The 27,181-nt window shown below is 41.1% G+C and overlaps 1 protein-coding gene across 2 annotated transcripts; it reads right to left on the bottom strand.

Annotated features, from left to right (window-relative positions):
* Positions 1-19: 19 nt before the first annotated feature.
* appa (amyloid beta (A4) precursor protein a) lies at positions 20-27,181 on the bottom strand. 2 transcript variants are annotated; one of them, XM_028006301.1, is made up of 16 exons: positions 26,986-27,181; positions 13,032-13,199; positions 11,454-11,583; positions 11,226-11,338; positions 10,941-11,131; positions 9,902-10,218; positions 9,596-9,763; positions 7,571-7,704; positions 6,921-6,995; positions 6,668-6,826; positions 6,418-6,546; positions 5,691-5,790; positions 4,809-5,015; positions 3,888-3,979; positions 3,038-3,184; positions 20-2,220 (listed from the first exon to the last, which is right to left on the bottom strand). In XM_028006301.1, exons 1-16 carry the CDS (start codon positions 27,043-27,045, stop codon positions 2,119-2,121), a joined length of 2,292 nt encoding a protein of 763 aa, XP_027862102.1. In that variant the 5' UTR covers positions 27,046-27,181; the 3' UTR covers positions 20-2,118. The 2 variants fall into 2 exon arrangements, with proteins under 2 accessions (XP_027862102.1, XP_027862103.1); XM_028006302.1 differs by lacking the exon at positions 9,596-9,763.

Raw genomic sequence — 27,181 nt, 5'->3', positions numbered from 1 at the left:
GTAAAAGACGAGACACCGCTTTTATTTTTATGTACATTCAAAACTTTATTATGGAATACAGTGTAGAAAGCATTTTCCCAGTCGATGCAAATGGCCTGCACAATATTACACAGTGGAAAAAAAACAAACATATACCCCACAGAAAGAAAAAAATAATAAAATCCTGCTTCTTCTTCTTCTACTACTCTATGGCGCACCCTCTGAAACAACAAACTCACCCAGCAGCATCCCTAAAATATACATTTCACTCAGTTGCTTCATTCGTCATGGGATCTATGAACACGTGTGAGAGGTTCCATGTACTTTACGCTCTCCTCCAACTTGGCTGTTGGTTCTCTGCGGTGAAAACATCGATATCTGTGTGTCAGCGTCTGAGCTGATGGCAGAGAGGTGAGCAGCAACGCCGGGAGGAAAAAGAAAAGGCGAGGAAGGGAAGGGAGGTGCAGCGGGAAGTGAAAAATCCATTATATACACAGACTGCCTGGTTATCCATCCGAAACTGCAAGTCATTTCCTCTCCTCTTCCTCCTTTTCTACCTCTTAGCACTCCTGAAGCAAAACTAAAGGAATAATGAGACGGCATTGGCTTACAAATGGAGGAAAACGCGACTGAAAGGGTTCCTACACTGATTTCATAGTCATTTCCAGACTCCCCAGTATTTTGTTTCCACTTTATAAAATACACAAGTTCACCAGAACTCTATGATAAATATCCAACAGTGGGTGAGTGGAAAATATTGCATCTGCAAAAAAAAAAAAAGAACGAGAAACTGGGAGGATGGCAGAAAGGGTTAAGGTGTGGAAATAAAGATATTTTTCCGTCCAGACTGTGTAGGAACCATGGAAACCATCCCAACCTGCTTCTCTCAACCGTCACACAAACAAGAACGAGATCAGGAGTAACTCCGCTGCAAAAACACAAAATCTCAAGTGTCTTTGCTCTAATTTCTAAAAAACTAACTTACGAGTAACTTTTCAGCACAATATAGGAGCTTATTTTAAGTACATAAGGCCTAACTATTGATAAAGTACTAGTTATAAATGGAACAATCTGCCATCTTTAATTGAATTAAACTCACTTCTTGCTGAAAATTTGCTTGTGATTTAGTTTTCTCATTTCAAGTGTACTAAACAATAAAAAAAGAGCAAAAACACTTAGTAGGGTTTTGTTTTTGCAGCATTCAGAACATCGGTACACATAAGGATTCTGGACGATATACTTAGATGGGTGAAAATTTAGAGATGAATCTCCTTCTTGCCCTCCAGCTTCAGGAACGGGAGGAGCTCAGAACTTCTAACTTAAAAAAAAATTAAGAAAAGAGGAAAACTAAAATCACATGATATGAAAAAGCAGAGCCAGTTCCTCTAGGTTTCTAGATATTTTTCGTTCTCGTCTGGATGGTCACGTGATCACGATTGGATACTAAATGTACAATCTTGCTAGAATGACAATCCGAGTGAGGAAGGATCTCCAGAGAGAGCAGCGTCAAGATCCGGTTGTGTTTTTTTTTTTTTTTTCCTTACTCCAAATCCTGTTGTCATGCACACTACATAAACAGCTAAGACTTCAGCATTATTACTTCAGCAACATTACACGCAATTTTAAAAAAATGACTTTACATCAGTTTACTTTTTTTTTTTTACCGTTTTCGATCTTTTTTCAAAAAAGAAAAGTGGAAACGACAAAGTAAAAACAGCTCCAACATTTACTACAGCCGTCGTCAACGTGGTCGCCGTGTTGTCCCTTCGGAGCCCGGGGCGGCTTCACACAGCCCAGCTGTTGCGTGGAAGGAGTGGAGAATGGAGGGAGGAGAAAGGAAAGAGAGGGGGACACTCACTTGTTCTCCAGGAGGATGAAATCATTTTGTTTTTAGAGACGTGCCACCCCGAAACTAAACGGAGAAAGTGTGCTTTTTTTTTTCTTTTTTTTTGCCTTTCCCCCTCCCGCTTACGGCCGAGACGCAGCAACTAATTAAACAAAAAAGAAAGAGAAAAAGGCGTCTTGCTGCAATAAAGTGAAGGAAGTGGTATGAAACAGGAGGAGAGGCGGGGGGAGGTGATGGTGTGTTTATGAGTGTGTGTGTTTATTTCTTTTTTTTCTTTTTTTTTATTTGTCGCCTCAGTTCTGCATCTGCTCAAAGAACTTGTAGGTGGGGTTCTCGTAGCCGTTCTGCTGCATCTTGGACAGGTGGCGCTCCTCGGGGGTGACGGCAGCATCCACCTGGAGGGCAGCCAAGAGGGGTGAGGGTGGGAGGTTACACATGTCATGTGGAGGAGGTCCATATGGGAGAGAAAACCGACACGTTCTGTCATTTCAGGAGCCACTAGTCTCGAAGACAAATGAACAAAAACAAATCGGTGATTCATGTTTTAAATCGAAGCGCTAATGAAATTTCAGGAAAGATGAATGCGACCAATTAGAAACATGAAACCAGAAAATTAAACGTAGCAGAGGCATTAATCCGTTTGCTTTTCAAAGTTTTCCATTTGAAAAAAAAAAAAAAAAAAAAAGGTTTCTGAAGTGATAACGGGCTGTTTCAAAGTTTTTTTTTAATATATACATCGGGTCAGACTTAGATTGATGAAAATCTAAAATACTTGGAAAAATCTGGACAGGATTATCCAAATCCAGACGGTTTGATGACTGCTTGGAATCACAGAATGGAAGAACGGACTTTCAGGGATTTTGTTTTGGAATTGAAACCAATGTAAAACCCGCTGGCAAAAAAAGCAAACATCCCCAAATAAGCAAAGAAAATATATTAATTTGAGTTAAAGTGTTGTGTTTTGAGATGTTAAAAAATGTAAAAAATGCCTTTTATTTTTCTGGGGTTTGCATTTTTTCAGGCTTTTCCAGTCTACATCGAAACTGTTTAATAAACAGATTCTATATTTTCCATTTTTATCCTCATCAGATTACAACTACAACCTGCCTTATGTTGTGTCATTGGACAAAAATACACTGACATTTTACTTGTAATGCTACACACACACACCCCGACACGCACACACACACACACACACATCGTGTTTCTCACCTCAATGACTCCGTGGTGGATGGAAGTGTACTGCTTCTTCCTCAGCATCACCAAGGTGATGACGATCACCGTTGCTATGACCACGCCTCCCACCATGAGCCCGATTATGGCGCCCTTGTTGGAGCTGACGTCCTCGGCGAAGAAGACCTGCGGGAGGTCAAGGACAAACGGTGGTCAGGTCGCAAACGCAAGACTGGAGTTAAATGACCCGAGCGGGTTATTTGCAGCGCGTCTGATGTTTGTCATTACATCTCTGGACATTAGGGTGAAATTGTGCTGCAGAGTTGAACAACTTGGGATGAAAAATTCATTTCCTTCCTGCGGCGGCCAGATGACTCCCACACTATGCACTACATGCATTCGGCAACAACAAAACAGGATTACAGCGCTCTGTTATTTTCAGTATGTCTCCAGGAAGAAAGAAAATTGTTCTTGTTTTCTTTAAAGACAGCTTTATAAGAAAAATCTAAGAGAAACCAATAAATGACAAATAATCTAATAAAAAGTGACTTTGCTCAGGCTGCTCCTGGTGCTTGCATGAAATGCAGCGTTAATAATATGCAGGGATTGTGGGATTACAGCCTTTAGGTGAGAGCAGTGAGGTGCGTGGATTTGGGCAGAAAATGGATTGAGGAGATTAAAGATGAAGAGCAGAAACGTTTCTATAATCTTCAGTGGAGCGGCTTCGGGGCAGAGCGGGAAAAAACGTCGCCGAAGACGGCAGCAAACCTCCCACCGATCAGAGGCCGGTGGAGAAAGTGTGACGCAAGCATTATTACGGTCGTCTACTCGTCTCCATGGTGACAACCTTGAGAGTTTACCAGGCGGACAAGGTGGAGATGTGCTTTACCAGTTTCTGGTGGTGGACTTCATATTCAGTGCTCTGTCTGTCCTCTGTCTCCATCCGCATCTCGGGGACGGCGTCCATCTTGACTCCGGTCACTAGCAGGAAGAAACGGTACGATCTATTACATTTTTTATTTATTTCAAGTTTCAACCAATTACTGAAGCTATTTTCCCAACTATGAACACAGTAACATTTCCTCATAAAAGACTGTTGGCAGGTTAATTAACCTTTTCAAAGGTCTCTTGTTAAGAATGGTGCTGCTCTTTGTCCTGGTGGAGCAGAGAAACTAGACCCCATTAGACTACATCTATAATTAAATCACTTTTTATGATTCGAGTTTGGTTTTATAAATAGCAACTATGTAGACATACAAAGGCTCTTATTACCACCAGAGGGTGCAGTAACACACAAGAAATCCTATCTGTGTTTCTTTGGACAAAAGACTGGTGCCAACATTATTGGTCTCATTGGTAAAAATGTGCAAGAAAACCTAGCACTTTCTCCCACAAACAGCCACGCCCCCTTCTGGGGGAAGTAAATACTACAGTTAAAGGGAGTCGAAGCAACGTGAAGAGTGTTTGGGGCAATTATTCATATAATATATGATTTAAGGTGGAAAGTTGAACAGTAATATAAGATCACTTCTGTGTGGTGGCTGCAAAGTTAATTAGAAAAACACTGAAGAAACTGGAAGGATGGTCTGGAGCTTGAAAGTAACATGCAAAATAAGAGATTGCTTTTAGGAAGCTGTGATTTTGCTTGTCGCCTTGTTTTCATTTTGGCAATAAGCTATATTTAGTCTTGCACATCTTTACCAGCAAATCTGTGTTTTAAACTGTATCAATAACTGAGCTCATGTTTTGCTTCAGTGTTTTTTTTAACCCAAGAACAGTTTTATTTCTTTTTTCTTTTTTAAATAAGCACCCTGGTTCTCTGTGTTCTGCTGGTTGAAGCTCTCAGGGTGGATGAAGCCGACTCCTCCCAGGGTGTCCTCCTGGGGCAGCGGGTCAGTCTGGCCATCTCCGAATTCCTGGTCGGGCATCAGGGCGTCGTTCCCGTAGCTCACCCTGGCGTCGGTCTGCAGGTTGGCCAGCTGCTGGGCCATCTCGGCCTGCTCCCTCTGCAGGAGCTCTGCAAAATAAATATGTCTAAATTGGTGCTCTATTTGTCATTTATTCCAAAACAGATGGGCAGACTTTTAAATGGTATTCGTTTCATCTTTGGTGCGCTCCGCTGGGCAGCGCAGAATGTGACAGACACAACCTTGCGACTGCAGCGGTGAGAGGGAGAGGATTTATCTTTCCAGCGAACAGTTTCATTTGAGTATGAACAGAGGAATTAGGCCAAACGGCTCCAATGTCCTTATCGGTAGGGGGAGGAGAAAAAGAAGAAAAAAAAAACATTTCTGCGGACTGGAATTCAGAGCATTTAATCTGTTACCCGTAACACAATCAAGGCATTGAGCTTTTCACAGTATCCGCCTCCCATTTAGGTCAGCAGCCACAAAGAGTATAAGAGATTTATATCCAAAGCTGCAAGAAATGGTTTGGAATGATTAAAATGTTCGTGATTATTTCTGCTGAAGCAGCCAAATCCAAACATTTCGGTGGCTATGAAACTTTTTCTGGATTTATAACGCCTTAAATAAAAGTTTATTTGCTGCTAAATGTTTATTTCATCTGGATGTTATGACAGAACAACCCCAAGAAAACCGAAAAACTACAATATGGTTCATGTAGAAGAACTCACAATCGCCCCAGTGACACATGGTGGTGGCAGCAGGATGCTGTGGGAGTAAAAACTTACCAACTTGGTCTTGGATGTCGTCAGCAACACCAGGGACTTTGTAGAGAAGGCCCAGAGACTGGTTCATACGTTCCTCAATTACACGCAGATGAGTAAGCACCTGTAGCACAAAAGTACAGGCAGACTGTGAGAAACGGGGGGATTTCCATTTTAAGACACAACAAAACCCAACAGAGTTTCTGCAGGTTTAACCAACTTCAATTTAAGACTTTTAGTCTATTATGATTTTAAACCAGTTTAGGACCAGTGTCTCCAGAGAAATGTACTAACTTCATCCAGGTAACCAGCAATAAATTTGCACTTATCCACTAATTAGCTAGCTAGCACTTATGCAGCTAGCTAAAATAAGTATTGGGTACATATTTTAGCTAGCTAAATAAGTACTAAATATCTTAGCTAGCAAGCTAAAATATCATATCTAACATACCCTTGTTAATTAGCTAGCAAAAAATACTCCGCTAACTACCACCAATTCACTGTTAAACCCTTGGTAACTAGCTACTCTTGCTAGGGTAGCTGGTTTACCCAAGGGCATGTTAGCAGTTAGCTGTAGCCTCAACCGTCTCGAGTCACAAGCAATGAAGATGTCTGAGTGTGACTCAAACTTTTGCCTGACAGAAAAGTCCCAAGAAAAGAAAAAAAAAACTAAATATAGGAGATTAAATTGTCCTGTAAAGACAGATGAATTTCAGACTTTTTAAGGCAGAAGGAAGCAGTGCGTCTGTACCTGAGGCCTGATCTGAGCAGCCTTTTTGGGGTCCACCATGCGAATGTGTTCAAAGTGTTTAAGGGTGTGCTGCCTGTCCTTCTGCTCGGCGCGGACGTACTTCTTCAGCAGGCTGAAGACGTGACGGGGCTGTGAAAGACAATGAGGTGGCGAGAATTATTCATGCGGCGGGGAACCTTCAAAAGAAAACATCAGTGGAGAGGTTTTGATGTGAAATCCTCTGAAACGGAGAGCAGTCGGTGCCGCTCACCCTGGGTGGGTCCTGCTGCAGAGCCGTCAGGTAGCTCTCCAGAGCCAGGCGGCGCCGGTCGTTGAGCAGAGCCTCCACCCGGGCCATGTGGGTCTCCACCAGCTGCTGGCGCTCGCTGGCCGCCTCCTGCTCCAGAGCCTCCACCTTCTCTTGGAAACGCTGCAGCGACACAAAAATCCCATCAGTACTGAAAAACGACTGAAACAAAAAAACATGGGTGGTGTTCCGATGTGTGCTTCCATGCTGGTCTTACATGAATCACAGCTTTTTTGTCAGCACGTGGAAGATTCTTGGCTTCCCTCTCGGCCTCCTCCCACTCCCTCATCACCTGAGCGCAAACACAGGAAGGAAAACATTTATTAAGTCTGGCGAGCTGATTTTTATTTTCGTCCGGTCTCGGCAGAACATCGCTTCACATATTGCTGCTTTTCAGAGACGAAGTGCAGAGTTCTCTGTCTTTTTCAAAAAATTTTCAAAATGGGTTGGAAACGTCGCAGTGGATTTATGGAAGCCAAATAAAACTTGCTTAGAGTCGCTAATGTGATATTGCATTTGGAAAAGACAACTTGGACACAAATTAATTTCAATTTTTGGAGTTTAAAACAATTTTTTTTTATCTGCAAAAAATGATGCAGAGAAAACATATAGTTTCCAACCTAATTACCAGAAAATAGTTCCAAAAGAATATTACTGGTACTTTTAGTGTCATTCTATTCAATTCAATGCAAATACTCCATGAAAAAAACCCTGAAGACCCAGATTTGTTGTTATAACTACATTTAAAAAACCGTCAGCTTCTCTACAGAATGCTATTTTACAAACTGGAGCTGTCTCCAGGTGAAGGAAGGAGATTGAAGCAGAAATGCGTCAGTCGGTTTTCAAACACGTTGGTTTGTTTCTTGCCTGGGACATCCTCTCGCGGTGCTTCGCTTCCAGACTCTCCTTTGCTTTCTGGAAGTGGGCGTGCTCGTTCTCGTCGGCGGGCGTCTCTAGGTAGTTGTCCACCGCGTCGGGGGAGCTGGGCTTTGCTGTGGGAACTGCGACACGATTTTAAAAAAAAAAGAAGGAGGAGAGGAAAAGAAATCCCGTTGGTGAGGAGATGTTTCAGAGAGCGGCAGAAATGGGATCACAACGTCCAGAGAAGGGTTAATGAGGTTATTGACATCAGAGAAAAGAAAAAAACAGTTGTGTAGCTGGAAGCCAGGACCTTCAAACAGTGCGTAAATGTATTAGATGAGCCATAATGCATTGAAGAAAAGAGACAAAACCTCTTACAATCATAACTTCACCCAGACCATGTTGGAGCTTTCCTGGCGAAACTCCTGACGTGAATTCATCTGGGAGTAAATCGGACGGCGCTACGGCGTTAAAAGTTTAATCAGAGGAAAGTTGATCATTCATCAAGTGCGCTTTCGAAGCGCTGCGCGAGCGCAGGCGTGAAGGTCGCACGTCATGTGAAATCGGTCACGTCTAACGAGAGCGTGACTGCACAAAAACACCAGAAGGACGTGAATCGCTGCCCCTAGCACGGGGCTTTCTCAGCTTCAAACATTTTACAGAACCTTAAATATGAAGATGTTGTTGATGTTTTGTATTGTGATAGAGTGGTGCTAAATGTAGACTTGAAAGTTAACCAAGTTAATTGTTCAGATTTTTGTCCAAAAAAAAAAAAACAATGCATCAATTATGCATCACACTAAATTTCAATGAAACACTTTTAAGTTTAAACATAAAATGTTGAGCAATTGAGTGCTTTTGAAACATCTTCCATTACCTGGACTCACAAAACGACTGCAAACAAACACTGACATGGCTTTTACTTTAACTGATTTATGTGCGTTAGAGAATAAAACTTGTTGATTTATCACACATGCTAATACGGCATTAGCATGTCGAACGCAGGTTCGGATTCCGACTCATTTTACACAAACAAAATCGAATTGTGAAGTGAATGAATAAACCAGGGGAACCAGCAGCCCAGCCTGCAACATGTCACGCACATAAAGGACGATGGGCGCTGAAGCGTGGCTTATTGCGAAAATAATGTCTGCCCGGGTTATTTCACAGCTCATATTGACGCTGAGCTAATATACAGGAGACGGGTGCATTGTAAAAGCCGCCGTTATGAGAAAAATGGAGGTTAAATGACGACAGCTGCAAGGTTTTAAATTATTCTCCCGTTAGATTGTAAAGATTTATTTTAGAATAAGCTTTTTGTAGTTGACTGGTTTTCTTTTTATTTACTGGTTTTTCAAATTAAACTTGAGGAAATTCTAGTTTTCAGTATTAAAAAAAAAACTACATTATAATGTCATATATTACAGTTTATTTTTGTATAACGGCAGGTTTTTTCTAAATAACTTTTGACCTCTGGAACAATATTCTAGGAAATGTACACCTTCAATGTAATTATTGTTTTTGTTAATGTGGAACAGAATGCTTCGCCCAGGAGTCTGCAAGAAAAGCTGAGAAAATTGAGTACAAAACTAAATCTGACAAAAAAAATCTCATCCAGATCCAGACATCTGGATAAGAGATGTCTGAATAATCTAGTGGATTTGGAAAACTTCTATAAAGTAGAAAGTTTGGCATTTTAACAGGTGTGTGCAGAGATTTTATCTCCACTCCAAACGTGTTTCATCCCTCCATAGTCTGGACTTAGTCACTTCTAAACTAAGTGGAAATGTTCAAACACTCTGACCCACTTGTAAAGAATTGCCCATGTAGTAACATTCACACTGGTGTCAGAAAGCAAAAAAAAGGAGGGAAAGTAGAAGGTGGGGGAAGCTTCGAATATAGAGGAATAATTGCATGTTAGACAGGAATATACGTCTGGAGGCAAAAAACACACCAAGGAGGAAACCGGGGAATTAGAGAGAGATCTGATTGGCTGGTTAAGGCTGGCTCGCTGCCGTGGGCAGGACTTACTGACGCTGCTGCAGACAGCCAGGCAGTACTCCTCTGAATCAAAGTTATTCCTGTTGCCTCCGCAGCCACCGTAGATAAACTGAACACAGCGGCCATCCTGGCGGTCAAAGTACCAGCGGGGCAGCATGGCCCGGCATGGGCCAGTCTCAGCATTGGCCCAGCACACATCTTGGAGGACACATACATACACACACTTATCATTTAGGCAAAATACGCCAATATGTACAGAAAATATGGTGGAGAAAAAGTGTGGGCCTGAACGCGACAGCTGGGTTTAGGATTTTAAAAGTTTACACCCCCTCTTACCTTTGACAACTTCCTCCACGGACTCCGTGGTTGTGGTGGTGGTGGTCGTCATGGCGACGTTAGTGGTGGGCTCGTCGGCGTCGTCAAGCGCGTCGATGATGACGCCATCGTCCTCATCATCATCATCCTCCTCGTCCACCGCCTCCTCATCCTCCTCTCCGTCTCCGTCCTGGTCGTTGTCCAACTGATCATCCTCCTCCTCCTCATCCTCCTCTTCGTCGTCGTCACCCTCCTCCTCCGGCTTGTCCTCGTCCTCCTCCACCACAGATGGTTTGGTTTCCTCTTGCTGCTCTGCTGGCTCCGGCTCCCGCACCATGCTGAGAGACACGAGGGCATGAAGGAGGAACACAAAGGACAGAGAGAAGACCAGGTTCACACACACTGATCCTAAAACAGCTACACACTTCTACCAAGTCCAATTCCCAGAAATCTTTCCTGCTGCTGTATTCTAATACTCAAGTTCATCATCAGTATGTGGTGGATATTGAACAAGGAAACTGGAAAAAAGGAAATAGGAAAGAAAGAAGGAGAGAAAGGAGGTAGAAGGGAATGAAGGAAAGCAGGATGGGAGGAAGGAACGAATGGAGGGAGGAAAAAAGGAAAAGAAGGTGGAAAGGAGGAAAGAAGGTGAATGGAAGGGGAGTTGAAAGGAAACAAGGAAGAGACTAAAGAAGGAAGGAAGGAAAGAAAGAAGAGAAAGAAAGAAAGTTTGAAGGAAAGAACTAAAGGAAGGAAGGAAGGAGGAAAGAAGAAAAGAAGGAACAAATGAAGGAAAAAAACTATTTTGAAGGAAGGAAGGAAGTTGAAAAGGAGGAAACTAAAACTAATTCAACGCTCAACTCAAATTGTGTTTGAAGCCTGGCAGACATTTGTCAAATGATTTGAGGAAGAATAATTGAGGAAGTGAGGGAGGGTCATGGCAGCCGTTTCCTTTCAAAGATGTAATATCCGTCCTTGTGGAAATGCTACGCCTGAATGAGGCAGTTTCTGATGCATCACTTCACTATTCCTAGCAGCCTCGCCTCTAATCTGTGCCCACCTGTTGTCGGCGTAGTCCGTCTCCACGCCGCCCCACCAGACGTCAGAATCGTCCGCGTCCTGCTCTACACTGTCCACGCCCCTCTCCGCCTCGCTGGGGCAGCAGACAAACTCCACTCCTCTGAAGCGGTCGATCCCGCAGGGCAGCAGCATCCCGTAGTCATGGAGATTCATGGTGCGGTCTCCACAGTTCTGCACGGTCATGGACACGGAGTAGGTCATAAACGGTGATAAATACGTCAAAGAGAAGCGGCGAGGAAAAAAAAAAAAAGAAACAGGTCCTCACCTCCTTGGCTACGGTGTGCCAGTGCAGGTGGCTCTCGCATTTATCCATCCGCTCCTGGTGGAGGAATTTGCACTTGTCAGGAACAAGCAGGGCGTCGCTCACAAATTCTCCCACTGAAAACAGAAGAAACTCAGAAACCATACGGAAACTTTTTTTTTTTTTTTATCAAATAGGAAAAAAACTGGCACTTTTGAAAACGTAAATAGCCAGAAAACATGGTGGATTTACCCAGGCAGCGATAGGGCACCACTATGTGCATATGGCTGCGGCACTGGTTGCGTCCCTTCTTGCACCAGTTCTGGATGCTGACTGGCTGGTTGGCTTCCACTACGTTGGTGATCTGGAGTTCTGGATACACCTGTAGACAACATTACAGCCCACCTCTGTGATGATTAAAGGATAGGGTAATTTTTCCCTCTGTCATAAATTTCTCCAGATCAACGCAACATACTAGATCTGTGATTTATAGTGTATACTTTGAAGCACGCTGCATTACGTTGAGCTTCTTGGTTTGATTGTCCTCTCTTTGCCCAATCAACAAGGTGCTTATATCCATGCAACTTAATTTTCCCAGAAACAGTCAGCTTGTAATTAGAGTATTTTGGCAACCATGTCACCCAGAGAAATTTGGGATTTTGTTGGCAAGAAAAACAAACACCAAAATAATATAATACCTCCAGATCAGCTTCCACAAGGTGTAATCTTTCTAAAGAGCAGGATTTGTGTGTTTTTCCAAAGTGAAATTCAAGCATTTTCAAACTTTTTCAGTAGCACAGTTCTGAGATAAGAACAATACAAATGGACTAACAAAAACAGTTTCAATACACTATTATATGATATAAATTATCACTGTTATTAATTGTGTCTGGTGATGGTATTCTACAGCAGAGACTAAAAAAACTAAAATATAACCAATGCTATGTTTTGAAATGTACAGTTTTCAATCAGAGAGGAACATTGGCTAGCTCAGAGCTTCTGTCTTTAGTGATGTCTTTTTCCTAGAAGACATTCTTGTTTTCTTTTTAATAAGTAATCTAAAAGGTCAGAGTTGTGTTTAGCTGTGTCCCATTCCTGAGTTCTCTGGATTTTCCTTCAAAAAAGCAACGGTTGAGGCCATTGTTGCCGTTAGCAATGGGGACACTGTTTTCCATTCCAACAGGAATTTCTCCGGGTTCAGGCCTTCAGTCTTTAGTTGTATTTCTTTCTTCCACAAAGCCATTGACGACTACATTGCTGTATTATTCTCATTTCCATAGAGAGTAATATCAGTTCAGTGTTATGGAGGTTAGCAGTGTCTTTCTTGGACAAAGCCACTGATGAATATATGTTGTGAACAACTCTGTGTGCTCTCCATTTTACGTCTGTTTTACTCGTGTCTCTTTCCTCGACGACGCCACTGCTGATGCTGTTGTGGCCACAAACTTTGGAACAAAAAAGACAATTCTTGTCTCATGTTTGTTTTCTCTTTTTTATTTAAATCAAACTCCATCTTGTTCAATCACTTCCTCTTCTTAGAACACTTTTTACCAAATTGGATTTAATGACTGATTGAAAATTACATTGCTGTGGCATAAAATACCATGATTGAACTGACTTACTAGGACCTAACATGTAACTTTTTGACTAAATTAGATTCTTTTTAACTGGACCACTTGAAAGATATCTTGACACATAACATGCTATGAATTAATGAAATGAAATCACAAACAATTGCACCGATAGCTTGTAAAAAATTATTTTTACTCATCGACAAGAAAAACCAAACCTCTCCTAAAGAGCTACTGTAAACTTTCAGAGATAATTTACCTCCTGGCAGTACTCCAAGATGCCCTCTTTGGTACCGATGCAGCTCTTCCTGCCGGAGGGGTCGGGCTCCCACTTGCCGCTCTGCACGTTGATGTGCATGTTGAGTTTACCGCAAAACATCGCCACCTGGGGCTCGGCCAGCAGACCCATGGAAACATCCGCGGGAACCTGAGGTAGAGCGTACAGAGAAAATGTCATGAGATCTAAAATCTTGTGAGAAACTGAATGAGTGCTGGTATCTGAAACGCAGCTGTAATGGGATTAAAATCTTCATATGGGGAAAGGAAAGGAATTGTGGTGCGAGGATCATCATGGAGTTTCTTGCGTTTTCTTTTTTTTTTGCAGCATTTTCAGTTTGGCAGTGAAGTTTGAAAATGAAAAACAAAGATTGCTCGTGAAAATATGAACAATTTTTGGTCGGTTTTGGTCTGAGAAATCGTCTATGGGGGACAAAAAGCCCACCTTTGACACGACTGTAGTCGTTTCTCTGTTGGTTTACATCCCTGTGTGATGATTTGTACCTCTGCTTGTTCGAGCTTCAACAGCCTGCCTACAAGAAAAAAGGGTTTTGTGCAGATTCTCCTCAGAGAGGAGGTGCAGACAAACCGCTGAATGTCTGCATTGTACTGTCAAATGAGCTAGAACAAAATGGGAGGCAATATGGGAGGGGGGGAGAAAAAAGAGACAGAGACAGAGGGAGGAAGGAGAGGGACTGTTGCCATTGTATGCTCCCTAATCTTGTTAATGGTTTGAAGGCCCTGGCAGGCAAACAAATGTTGTTTTGTGAGATGGATAGCATATTTTCCCCTGCAGACTTGATTCTCTCCCAGCAGCCATGAGCATAGAGTCCCTTCACCAAGAGAAGAGCTGGTCGATTTGGATTCAATTAAAAAAAAAAAGAAAATCTCAAACGCCTGAATCGATCCAGCAGCACTGTACCTGATGTACCAGTGCGAAGATTAACTTCATTGTACCGCTTTTACGCACGTCGTATTTACACAGCCGGCATTATCCGAGGGTGACTCTCGGGAGATGTTCTCCGTTCGCCAGATTGCAACCAAAGAAAACGAGCAAAGCAGAACAGAGAGCTGGTCAGGTAGACAAACACGGGACGAATGCTAAAGAAAACAGCAGCTGCACTATCCAAAGCAACTGCGTCGTACGGCAAGACAATGAGCGGAGAGCTGGGAAGATGGTCAATATCAATTTTATTGCTCAGAAACAACAAATTGATTGGACCTTAACTGTTTTGAAGCCATTTCACAGAATACATTTTTTTCTTCGGCCCCGTCTTCCAAAAAGTGAGAATGGCTAATGAATATATCGACGCTGACAGACAGCAAAAAACAAGCATTTTTGCTTTTCGTAGATAGAAAGCTGCAGTTTGAATCTGTCTACACAATCAAATTAATTTGATTTTACGCTTGTGTATAAATTAGATGTTTGTCTCAAAGCAAAATGCTGGTTTTTGAAATGTTGGCCATCTTTTGAAAAGCATAGATTTGAATACACAATTTAAATGCCAACAGCTTCCATAATCGCACAAATCTGGCAAACAAAAGTTGCTTGGAGCATCTTAAAATCTAATCCTTAGTTTTTGTATTGCTGGTAATATACTGAACCAAGAACTACTGAAGGAAATAACATGAAAACCTCTGAAGAAGACACTAAGTTCATCTTAAAGGGAGGGTCATTTTCCTCTTCATGAGAAAAATGAAGAGAATAGGAGTGGCAAGAGACGCATGTGTTTGTTTTGGTTGTATTTACCTACGCTGCCTTGCGTTACCGTCCACTTCCTGTTTTTGGAGCGGTCTCCGGTCCGCAAGGCATTCACATATACATACGGACCGTACCAGAATTAACTTCAACTGAACAGAAGCATAGCTTTGTAGGCCGACTGGTTTGCCTCTTTGGTCTGTATCAGAGTTCAATTCCCCAAACAAACAAAACTAGGGTTGGATTAAAGCGGACTAACTTGACCTGAATTGCATTGAGGTAAACAAGTTTGACTAAATATACAATAAATCTCTAGACATTAAGAAAAGCCGGGCACATTTATGGCCGACCTGAATCAATATAATCCCGTCATTACACACAATTCATTCATTTAGAGCTGTTAGATAAAGATATACCGGCATACTGTAGGTCAAGGGTGCGCCTTTAGAGTTCATATTTCAACTACAGGTCAACATAAGCTGCATGCTGAAGAAAATCCCTCACAAACACACACTAGGGTGTAAAATCCCCCATTGGCCACAACCCTTCTCTGTTCACACAAACGATAATTCAACACTGGCGGCCATTACTCTTGACACAGAGCCATCTGCACCACCACAGGATTATTTGGAAGTCTGTCGCTATGCCGCTCACAGATCACCACCATCTGTGAGGTTGTGACGCTAACAGATACACACCACGTTTTACTCATTGATAAGAAAAGCCAAACTGGTGGCTTAAAAAACATAGCCTAAAAATAGAGAGCAGTTAATTAAGATAGTCTGAAGGGTCTACAGTTTTATTTTGACCTCATTACGAGTGCTTGACACACCTAGCCAAGTAGATAAAACTTTGTCTCTGCTCTGAGGTATGTGTAGGTAAATCAGTACACGGCAAGCTGCTTGCCGACATTAAAATTCTTGGTCATCCTCATTTGGATGGCAAATCGAATCCTCACCGATCAGCATCTTCTGGCCCTTTGCCTCTCGACCTCTCTTCTGTCAAAGGAGGCGAGGAGAAGCAAGGGGATGGTAAAGCGGTCAAGCCTCAGCTGCAAGCCTATAACTCACAGGCTGGGTACGATGAGGAAAAAGACAAGAATATAGTACACAACAGAAAACAATGGCTACAATGGCAAGAGACAGGGAGAGATTGGAGAACAGATGAGGTGGACAATAAGCCCTTGGGGTCAGGAATGAGGTCGGCGACTTTTCAAAGCAGAGATTTCTGTCATCAGAATATAAAAACATGTCTGATAAAAAAATATCTACTTTGATCCACTTATTTGAAGGTTCTGGTAGCATTTTGAAAAACTCAAAGATAATAACAGGGTGAGAAACTTGATTGTTTGGATCTTGAGGCAAATCGATGAAGAACAGATGGACTCTGATGACAGGCAGACAAATGCCAAACCACATCAGCAGCAAAGCTTTGTGTGTCATAAACCAAGACACCAGCCACATCCCACCCACCCCACTTCTGTTGTTATCTTATCTCAGCTCTGGCTCAAAGTCTGCCAGCCTGACAGTCGGCCGTCCTGCAGAGAAGGGAGCAGTAATCTGGGCGCTGTGGATTAGGACAGCAGTCAGCTCAGGAGAAATATCCCGGTTCGCTCCCAATCTGGCATGATACCCATCCCATTACCTGACTCTGAATAAATTAGGACGGAGAAGGCCAATGTTGCGAGACAATGACTTCATGAAGATGGTGTAAATAAACCTTAGATGCATAATACGGAGCATACAAAAATAATACATTCCAGCTTGCTGACATTTCCGTTATTCTTATCAGGGAATGGATTGGATACTGGGAAGACATTCTTGATCAAAATAGCTCAATGAACATGCATTTACCAGGTTTGATGCAGACTTGTTTGGATTTGGGCCTGGACTATGACAAGGCCACTGACACTTAATATGCTTTCTACTCTAGCTCTGATTGTAGGTTTAGGGCTAAAGGAAAGCATCCCCAATCATGTTCCCATCATCTTGCTTGCAGATGTTGTGTTCAAGGCAAGGTGTGGTGTTCCATCTCCATAAGATCTCCATAATGTTCACGGTGCTTTACAGCCGATAGCCTCATTAAACTACATAGCAACACAAAACTGTAGCCAAATCTCATTTTGGAAGATTTATTTATACACCATAAATAAAAGGAAACCCCAAAGAAACAATCGAATCATGTAAAACAGTAACAATCAAGTTTAGCTTAATAAACTGATTAAAGTGAGATCTACTTGTGCAATTTGCTGGAGTGGTTTCGTCCGCACGGCTTTATAATGAGAACGCCACGCTCGGTGCATAAAATATCTCTGCAATTTCATTAGAAGTGACTTCAATCACATTGTGGATCGCTGTCAGGATTCATGACCCAAATCCCACTCAAATGAGTCTTAAATACATGGAACATGATGTCATGCAACAGCTGGAACACCAAGTCTTTGTTGTTATTTTGAGTTGTCCTGGGTGCTTATGACCTCAACATCGACTACATGACATCCTGCTCATCGACCAACAAGAAGTACAATTTAATGTGATGAATGCAACTTCCTGCCTCTTCATCCTCCTCCTCCTCTTTCTCAACTTCACGCTAATTGTCCAAATATTCCCATCTGAAAGTCATTGCCTGAAGCCTTGCATAACATGCGCTGCCTTGTGCAAGTGAAAACGCTTATGACTGCAGTCAGTGATGCGATCGAAAAACCAGAGACGGGTTTATTGGCCGTTACGTCTAAATGGGGGTGTCAGAAATAAAGAAATATTACAACACAAGCAAGCCAAAGGCAAATAAATCTATTTTTACACACCCCTTCGCAGCCACGTGGACTGGCAAAACTGTTTAATGTATTCTTGTGCAATCTTTGAAGTGTCCCCGATGGGCGCTGGTCCTGCAGCGCTATTAATTGCATAGTCTTATCTGAGTGGCCCAGGACTGCTGTAGGGAGCCGGGTAGGGGTGATGGCGGCTGGAGGGAGGGATAAACAGTGTGTGTGTGGGCGGGGTGTCTATAAGCAGCGCTCATTCCACTGGGGAGACTCCCCAGAGAGCAAAAACCTGACACACAAATTTCTCTGTGGCCCACACGTCTTTTATAGAAATCAGCCGCCGACGCGACAGGGCCGACCGTTAACGAGACGAGGCGGTATTGTCCTGGCCGGGACGTGACTCTAATGCACAATCAGTGCACCGAGCAGACAGAAGACGGATCACTTTGTTATACATTGAGCATTCATGATGGGACAGGGTTGTTATGGGATGTAGCACGACTACTCTGCCTTTTTTTTTTTTTTTTTTGAGTTATTAATCAATCGTTTATAGCATTAGCAGGACTGGTGGTCAGGCGGCTGATGCATCACTTTGCTAATTTGTTGACTTTCCTTGAGAGGATGCATAACAGCAGAGTTAATTAGGACAAGTGGGATCTAAATGGACAGGACCAAACCACGAAATTCACATAAACACTTCAGGCTGTTGCTCAGAACCCTCCATGTTTGACTGGACCACTAACAAATGTGTGTGTGATACTTGGGAAGCTTATCTTGTGGGTAGATTTTTCAAATGATTTTCCTCTTCCTCACTGTAGGCTGGACGTTTTAGTTACAGACTAGGTGTTGAGAGAAAAAGATTTATCATAAATATTTAGTGGGAATATGAAAAAACAACAAAAAGCTATTGCTCTGATTCTACTTTTACGTACCAAGAAGTTTCAGATCAAGACACGCAGATTGCACCATGACCAGCCAGGCGATTCTTTAAATCAATATTTCTCAAACCATCTGCGAGACGTATTGATCTAGCCACTTATTCAGTCTTTAGCAGGTCAAAGAGACATGATGAAAGGTTTCCTCAACCGCTCCTGATTGCTTCTCTTCATATTCCGCTACTTATCTTCAAAAGTTTTCATCAAAGTTCAATTGAAGAATGATCTCCATTTATATTTAATGCGATTAAGCTTCGTCCTGAGGGATTCCAGTGGAATAAGCGTCTTAGGCCAATCTGTTCAAATCTGATTAGAAATGTGTAAAGAATCACATTTGGAACTACTGGACATCTAAAAATGTCTAGACAAAAAACGAAGAGAGACTCTTTGGTGTCCTTAATTATACTCGGGATGGATACACCTTCTGCTCCAGGGACCTGCCTGTTATAACCTCCCAGAGTCATCACCGTAACAACCTGAGGCAACACTATTATCCAACTTACCTGGGAGACAATTTCATCATGTGGGTAGTTTGCTTTGGAGACGGATCTAGGTTACCTGTGTTTGTGGATGTCATGCGGGGTTTTACAGGCCTTAAATGAAGGTTAAGTGCAACAGTTGAGTCATTCTGTCAAGTAAATCAGTCCAACTGTGGTTATCGAAAGCAAAATTACTTCAAGGATACTACAGTTATCACTTTTTCACGTTACCATTTGAGGTGCCTTTTGGCCCAAAATGTGTTTTGCAAAGTTTCTTCAATTATCAATATACAGACTTTTTAAAGGCTGTATATGGCTGTATATGGCCCAGTAGGAAACTGGGCCATGATTTGTTTTTTGTTTTCTTTTTACTGTTAATTTAAAAATGTAATAGCTTGCTCTATGTGTACATATACAGTATGTGCCCTGTGTATAGAACAAGACACTGTAAATACACATACACTCTTTAGCAGTGGTAGACACCACTAGCTAAAAAGTTAGTTCTGCTAAAGCACTGCACCAAGGCATAGGGTAAAAAAACAAGAGAGAACAGAGGAAAGGAAATGAAACTATAGAATAAACAGTCTTCACCCACTTCAAAATAAGAGCATAAATAAAAGATCAGTAAATGTTCAACACAGATTAGATAATGGGACAAGTTAAAAAAGCGCTAAATGAAACATTTACTCTATTAGTCCATTAGCAGACGTGTGCTCACCATGGCTCTTTACCTTTCCCATGAATAGCCAAATCATCTAGGTTAGATTGGTGCTATCGAGACCTATCCATGAGGGATTTTCCACACACAGTAACTTCCTCTAACAATCCACACACACACACTTGATTTGTTTTTCATCATTTCTATTTGTAGCACAGAGGGCGGATGTCCGCCTCCATCAGGAAAACCAAACAGGAAATGGATCTACAAACTGTAGGACACAATCGAGATTCCTATTTCGCTTTCTTGTACTAATCTTAACAGCTCAGATAAATAAAGCTCAACCTTTAAAAACATGTCTCACCTTTTACAATTCAATTAGAATTTTCTAAATTTTAAGTATTTCAGCTGAGACGATTAATATTCATCTGATCTTAAAATTTAAAGTGACCATTATTTATTTAAACAGATGCGGATTTCTATACAAGAAAACATTGCTTTTGAAGGAATATGATGAAGAGGAGAAAAGGGTGGGAGAAATAACAAGAACTAACAATGAGCGGCCTAATTATAGTCCAGTCACCTGGGGAAGGCCACGGTGCTATAGCAACACTGAAAACCTGGGATGAGTGGAGAAAAGGGAGGAGAAGCACGCAAAGATTACATCACTTCTGCTAGCAAAGGAATACACACTCGAGTGAATACTTGAGAAATAGGAAGTGAGGTTTTGAAAAAGACTACGTATGCTTATTAAAAAAAGATCTAATGTCTTAATAAAACTCAGAGTGAGAAATTGCTTTCTGTGGAGCAGCAGACTGGATGACGGTTTGTGAAGGTAGTTGTGATTTCAACTGAATGAAAATGACAAAAATCAGGATTTAACAAAATTACAAATATGTATTTTTATTATGAATCAAGTTGAAACAATATTTCAGTTTTTATATTCTCAACCTTTTGGCTTCGAACATCTTTAGCTTCAGAAACAGGTGTCGCATAAGATCCGACTTTATTGCTAAAAAAACACATGCCTTCTTTGACCTTTGCCCTATGAGTTGTAAGTCTCAACCAAGGGGTGTTCAACCTGTGGCTCCAGTGCCATCTGTGGCTCCTCAGTCCCTTTCTTGTGGCACATTAGCAATATTTCTACATTTACATTGTACTTTCAGAAGTTTTTAACAGTTTTGTTTTTATAAATATCTGCACAGAATTTCTACTACAAAAGTATTCAAACGCAACGAGGATTTTCTCCATCATTTATTGTTATTTAGCTGTGAACGACACAGAGTTGAAAAGCCTCCTTGTCATTCCCCATAATCTGATACCAAATAACTATTTTAAGCTCAAATTTCCTTTGAATATTGGAAGGTCTTAATGTACAAAAAGATTATTTCCCCCCCTTTTTTTTGGAAGATTCTTTTTTTCTAAAACCTAATTTAAAAAAAAAACAACAAAATAATCATAATTTCACAATAAAAAAAGATTTTTAAAGAGTATGTTATTCATAAAAAGGATGATGATTGAGATACATCATGTTCTTGCAGCTCTTGACTAATTTTATCTTGGCAAAAATGGCTATTTGGATTGAAAACTTTATGTTTCATTTTTCTACTTTTTTCAGAAAAAGAAAAAAAGAAACCTCGCTGCTTACATTTTAATGCAATAAATTCACCACATACACACTCTAATCATGTCTGATTAATAATAATGACCACATTCCTATAGCGTAGCAATGCGGGGAGCTGCGATTATTATGAATTATTCTCATTTACACACAAACCATCTTCCATTGCACACAAACAGCTTGAAAATCCACGTTTTCAACACGACTTTATCGGCCTTGGATCTGAACAGAAGGTCGGTTCCACGAAGAATAACTCATCTGTTACTGCAACACATGACACAATGGTGCTCTGACGGCGGCGGCTGCAGATTTGATGTCTCGGTGAGCAGAGGGAGGTAAACGCTTTCATATGGAGGCTTTGTGAGTGAATAACGCCTGCGTCCTTGATGATACGCTGAAGGCTAGATGTATTCTGCGTCTGCACAGGTCAGGCGGACTTGGTTCTCGACTTATTACTCTGATTGTGAACCAAGAGCTGCTTGCTCAGCAGCTGTGAAGGAAAAGAGAGACTTCTCGGTGAACTCCCGATATGTGCAGATGGAAACAGCCGCTGCATGACGATGAGCGCTTCTGGCCCGAGGGGATTTCATCAACCATACGAAGAGGAAGTGGAGAAGACTTCCGAGGAAGAAAGTAGATGTTTGACCTTTATAAAGTGGAAGTAAACCTCAGCATCGGAATTTAAAAATCATCTCTGCAAACTAAGAGATGATTGAAAAAGCCAGCAATTAAAAGCTACCGCAGCATCAAAATACAAATAAAAGGCTAATGAACAAAATCAGACGAACTGCACCTTTTCAGGCTTCCTATTATCAAATTAACTCTAGTGTTTACTCTCCGTTTCATTCAGAGAGCATGTGGCCGAGCACAAAACAGGCCTTTGAGTCACCAGCTGGCCTGAAACCAGCAAAATCAGCACTGCTGGATTCCTAACATGCTTTCAAAGTGGGGAGACCACCAACACCGGCGAACAAAGTCAACTCACACCGATGAGATTCACAACCAAGGGAATGCGACCAAGGATACCAAGGAACAGACATTATGGATGGACAGATCTACAGGAATGCAGGCTCATCCGCCTCGTCCTGGTTACCATGACAACAGAAACGAGAGCTGCATTTGGACCAAGGCTGGCTAAAGGGTTAGCCAAAATGTGGCACCAGAGGATAGGTTTGGGATGCCTGACCTTCCTGACAATCGTGTGCTTCCTGGAGCAGGAAGCTGAAACACATTAGAGAATTACTGTTTCAAACCTGATTTTAAAGGCTCTCAATGACTAAGCCTCAATTTGTTTTCATCTTCACACATTGCCGCTTTGTTTCCCTTACCTACCCATTGCACAACAGTTTATTTCTCTCAATAATTATGAGAGCGTTGCTACACAAATCATCCAAAATGCCTAAACACTCAAATTTAACCTTCAATTCTATATTATTACATAAAAATATGCTAGTACAAACATTTTCATTTGTCAAGGTTTTGATCGCCAATCAGCTCTAATTATATGCGAGACATTGTAATACCTGATCAAACCGGAATTAATCTGAGTGGACAAATGTTCTTACAGCAAACGATGGTTACAGAAAAACATTTCTAATCTTTAGTTCTTGAAAAGGGAACAAAATGGTTCCATGGTGAGGATGTAGTGACAGATGGACAGAAAGAAATATGTGTTTGATATCAAACCGGTCAAAATAATGAATATGGGAAAATAACCGCAAGAAATTCACTTTGCTGTCGATTACTGGAGTCATTTTTCCACCATGTTCTTTTCTTATACAAGTAGAAAAGTAATAAAAAGAAAGAAAAAAAAAAGGATTCCGTTGGGCCCTACGACACTGGTTCAAAAAAAAAAAAAATCTGCCATCTTCAAACCACTAAACACTATGTTCATGCCAGCTAACAGAGCAGAGCACACAGTTTAAAAATGGCACAGATGACAGGGATCCAGCAGGGAGAGCAACATTTGTCCAACCTGACCATATGGCGCATACTGACATAACAAGGTTGTTTCAGAGCCAAGATCAAAACACATTCCTATGTTAAACCAATCAGTGACAATCAAATATAATAACTGCTCAGCAACAATTATTTCATGTTTTCATTTTTCTGTTGCACAATCAACTGAAAATTGGACACTTTAAAAAAGGGAAACAATCAACGAAGCAACAATTTATGAAGCTAATTTTTTTGTAACCCAGAGAAAAATATTGGCCATCGTTTCCTCAAGTTATCTTCCTTATTCTTTCCCTCGTTAGAGATTAATTCAATACACACACAAAAAAATTCTTTACATTTTAAAGCATGTTACTCATGTTTTTTTTTTCTTTTGTTTTTTTAGTCTCACTTTCTGGCTTTCTAACCATAAAGATTGAGAAATTTAAAGGAGAGCAGCAAAAGCAAATGAGGTAGATGAGCAATGCTTCTCAGGAACATAGCTGAATATTCTCATCTATAAACCACACTAATGTGGAATGTAGCAATAGTGTCTTGAATCAGAGGCCTTGTCAGATTTATTGCAACACTGACTGCTACTGAAGAGTCTTCTCTTAGGCAGTAAAAACCCCCAAAACATCCACATTTTAGAACCTTGGAAAGGGTTCCATAAGCCCACAACACGAATAAAAACAAAAGGTAAGAAATTGTTGGTGCTAAAGAATTAAAAAATAGTAAAAAAAAAAAAAATTGTTCTAAACATTACAGTTTACTCTTTGACAACTAAACCTTGAGAAAATAAAGAGCCTCTCTATGCTTACCAGGTAATTTTACCCATTTGTGTGAGATCTCACATTAGCACTGGGTGTTGTGTTTCATTCTGAAAGAGTACTGAACCATAAGCAAAGTTCAAACTCATTCCCTAAAAGCAGTCAAAAGATTTTCTTTAAAGATATATTTCAAGCAAACACACCGGAAAGCAAAAGTTTCAGCAGCTAAACGAGACACGTTGTTGTCGACCGGATTCCTCCTTAGACCTAAAAACTGCAGCGTGAGCAGCAGAGAAGGTGCCAGAGTGGGAAACACGGGCAGCGCCAGCAACTATAATGGCATTAGGGCTGCTAATAAGAGGAGAAGGCTGCTCCGCCCCAGGCTGAAAGACTGCAGTACGTACACAAACAGACTGTGCACCCATCCAAGAGGCATTTCCCAAACCCTTACAAAAACACAAAGGCTGGCATCCAGCTCCCACGCTTCGCAAGCGCAGCCTCCCTGTGCAGGAAAAGCTGCTTCCTTCAGTTGTGTGTTTAGCGGAGGGTGTTGGTGTGCGTTTGGGCGGCCCGATCACGAAGGCTAGAATCAAGCCCCGACAACTTGCAACATGTCCTTTCAACTCAGATTGAATCTTGTTCAAATTAATTCTCAAGAACAAAGCAAAAGATGAATCATACTCATGCCAAACCCACTGAAGATTGAGAGGAGGAAACAGTAGATTAGTGTCCCAATTTCACTTCAAACATGGGTCAAAATGACAAAAAACTGCTACGAGTGTACAAGACATTAAATGACAAATACACGTATGTATAAGCTTTAATGCAGTTTCATTCAGCTTTATATTGCTCTGACTGACAAATGACTTTTGAAGGAACTGTGCAAAAAAAAGACTTATTTACAGAAATAGCCATTCAATTCAGTCTGATCCTACAGATTCTGCACCAACAGATTCAAAGTGAAATCACATTCCTACAAATTCTCTTCCAACTATAAAACATTAATGGTAACAACCAGACATAACCACAGACAACAGTGAACTCTGGCTGCCGCTGAACCACAATTGTGAATTCATTATCGTGCTACACATTTACGGTTATTAAAAAGTGGAGTATTTGCAACCGAATAGGCAATTGTAGCTGCAATGTCTTGTGATAAATAAATGACGAAGCTATGCATATTTTAGGTGGAAGTTCGACAAGGCATTATGCCAACTTTCTATGATCAGTAAAAGTCACCCTAAAATTTCAGATGAGCATTAAACATCGGCTGCTCTCGAAAATAAAAAAGTACTTAAGAAATGTGTTGGTTTTAAGTTTATATTCATAGCTATAACTGATTGCTTCTTTGCTCTTATTCTTTTTAAAAACTGTGCAGAATTACAAAAATATTTAATTGACTAGGAGCTGTACATTAAACATTAAAATAATCACAAAAAATGCATAAAGCAGTTGTTGAACTGTACAGCTTCTTCAGTGACAGATTGCTGTATCCTATGTGCACAAAGGAGCATCATCATAGATCCTTCCTATCTACAGTTGTTAGACTAAAACCATAATTGCTTCCACACAAGGTGCAGGTTCCATCAAAATCGGTAAACAGTTTGTGTCTTAATTTCAGTCATTTACTATACATTGAAAGAGAATGTTATTGTCGTTTTAAGGCACACTAATAGCTGTCTCTGTTTGAGCTTTAGACTATGTATAGATTTTTAAAAATTAAATGTTTATTCAGAAAAGAAAATGGAAATAGGTTTAGCCTACTCTTTTGATGACTGATTCAGTAACCAGGAGTGTGTAGGCCTATTGAAATAATTTTAACTTTAATAAAATATGTTGGGCCGAACAGTTATTTTCTCTCACATGTGAACGACATGGAAGAAATTAACATTTATTTAAGTGTATAAACACACACGTATAACAAAATGTTTGGGGGGGGAATAAAAGTATAAGCAGTGATTTATTTAGAAACAAGTCTGTGGGGAAAATACGCTGCAATGTTAAATGTTAGTTCAAATCTAATAAACTTTAAAATAATGGGGGAGAAAGGCGTGAATGAAAGGGAACGTGATGTTTAACTCTCCTGTTGGCTTCCCAGCTTCCCGACCCTCCATAAATGGTGCAGTGCACCGCCGCCATCTTACCTCTCCATTCTCTAACCGTGTAACTGAAACGTGACGAGGGGCGTCAGTAATGTTTGTTTCCCAAATTAACAGTCCCTGTTACGACCTCGCTTCTTTAAATCAGAACAGAATTACACGAAAAGGCTTCAAGAAGAGACCACTAGAGATATAAACATGCTCCCATAACTACAAACACACCCACTCTAAAAATATGAGCCCTCGGGATATGGAAAAATGAGACAATACGCGTTTATCCGCTATGGAAATTTCGCCCAGTGAGCACAAAACGTAGATTTTATGTCCTCAACGTGTCTTTTTATGTTCTCTGTGTTAATGACTGTAGCATACACGACTCGTTTGTATCATTTTAAATCACAGAAATGTAAGGGAACTGCTTAAAGCACAAAAACAACAAAGTGGGGAGTATATTTTCCGCTGTAACACAAACGGAAAGGGGGGCTTGACGTACGACTTTGACGGGTAAAAACGTCACAAAACAACGACACAATGCTGATTTATATTTTATGTTATATAACGTTTTTTTATGAACACCAATTATAGCCACGGATGGTGAAATTCCCGTGAATTTTCCACTTTCGACATCTTTAAAAACCCACCAACCAAAAACGTTCCCCACTTCCGGTTAAACCTTCACCATAAAGCAATAAACATTGTTTAAGAAAATCGTACAACACTAGAGGACATAAAGGACAGGCTATATTTAATTCCATAATTATATCAGATGTCCTGGTGAATCCGAGATTAAGTGTAATCAACTTTATTTTTTTACTTCCAAACGCACTCAGCTTTAATTTTAAAAGGCACAACCATTCCGCTTCCGGTCTCATCCATAGCTAACTCGTGTTAGCTTGTCTGAAATGGCAGCAAAACAATATGCTCGGGGAAAAAGAAAAAACACTCCAATGTCCCTTTTTAAGACCAATATTCCTTACCTCCACAGCCATGGCCGAGGCCAACACAGCAAGCAGCAGTAAAGCCACTCGGTCTCCCATGTCGTTTTGTGAAAGCAACGCTCCTGAAGGCAGCGTTTGTCTCCTAACCAGTGTAACGTTTGAGTCGGTGTGCTCTCCGCCGGTGACTCCCGCTGTCTGATGGTGAGCGATCCTGAAGCTGCACAGCTGCTCGGAG

The sequence above is a fragment of the Xiphophorus couchianus genome, chromosome 22, assembly GCF_001444195.1.
Source record: "Xiphophorus couchianus chromosome 22, X_couchianus-1.0, whole genome shotgun sequence".
In the NCBI taxonomy this organism is placed as follows: domain Eukaryota; kingdom Metazoa; phylum Chordata; class Actinopteri; order Cyprinodontiformes; family Poeciliidae; genus Xiphophorus; species Xiphophorus couchianus.
The sequence above is the reverse complement of the archived record's forward strand: the minus strand, read 5'-3'. Positions and strand labels throughout refer to the sequence as shown.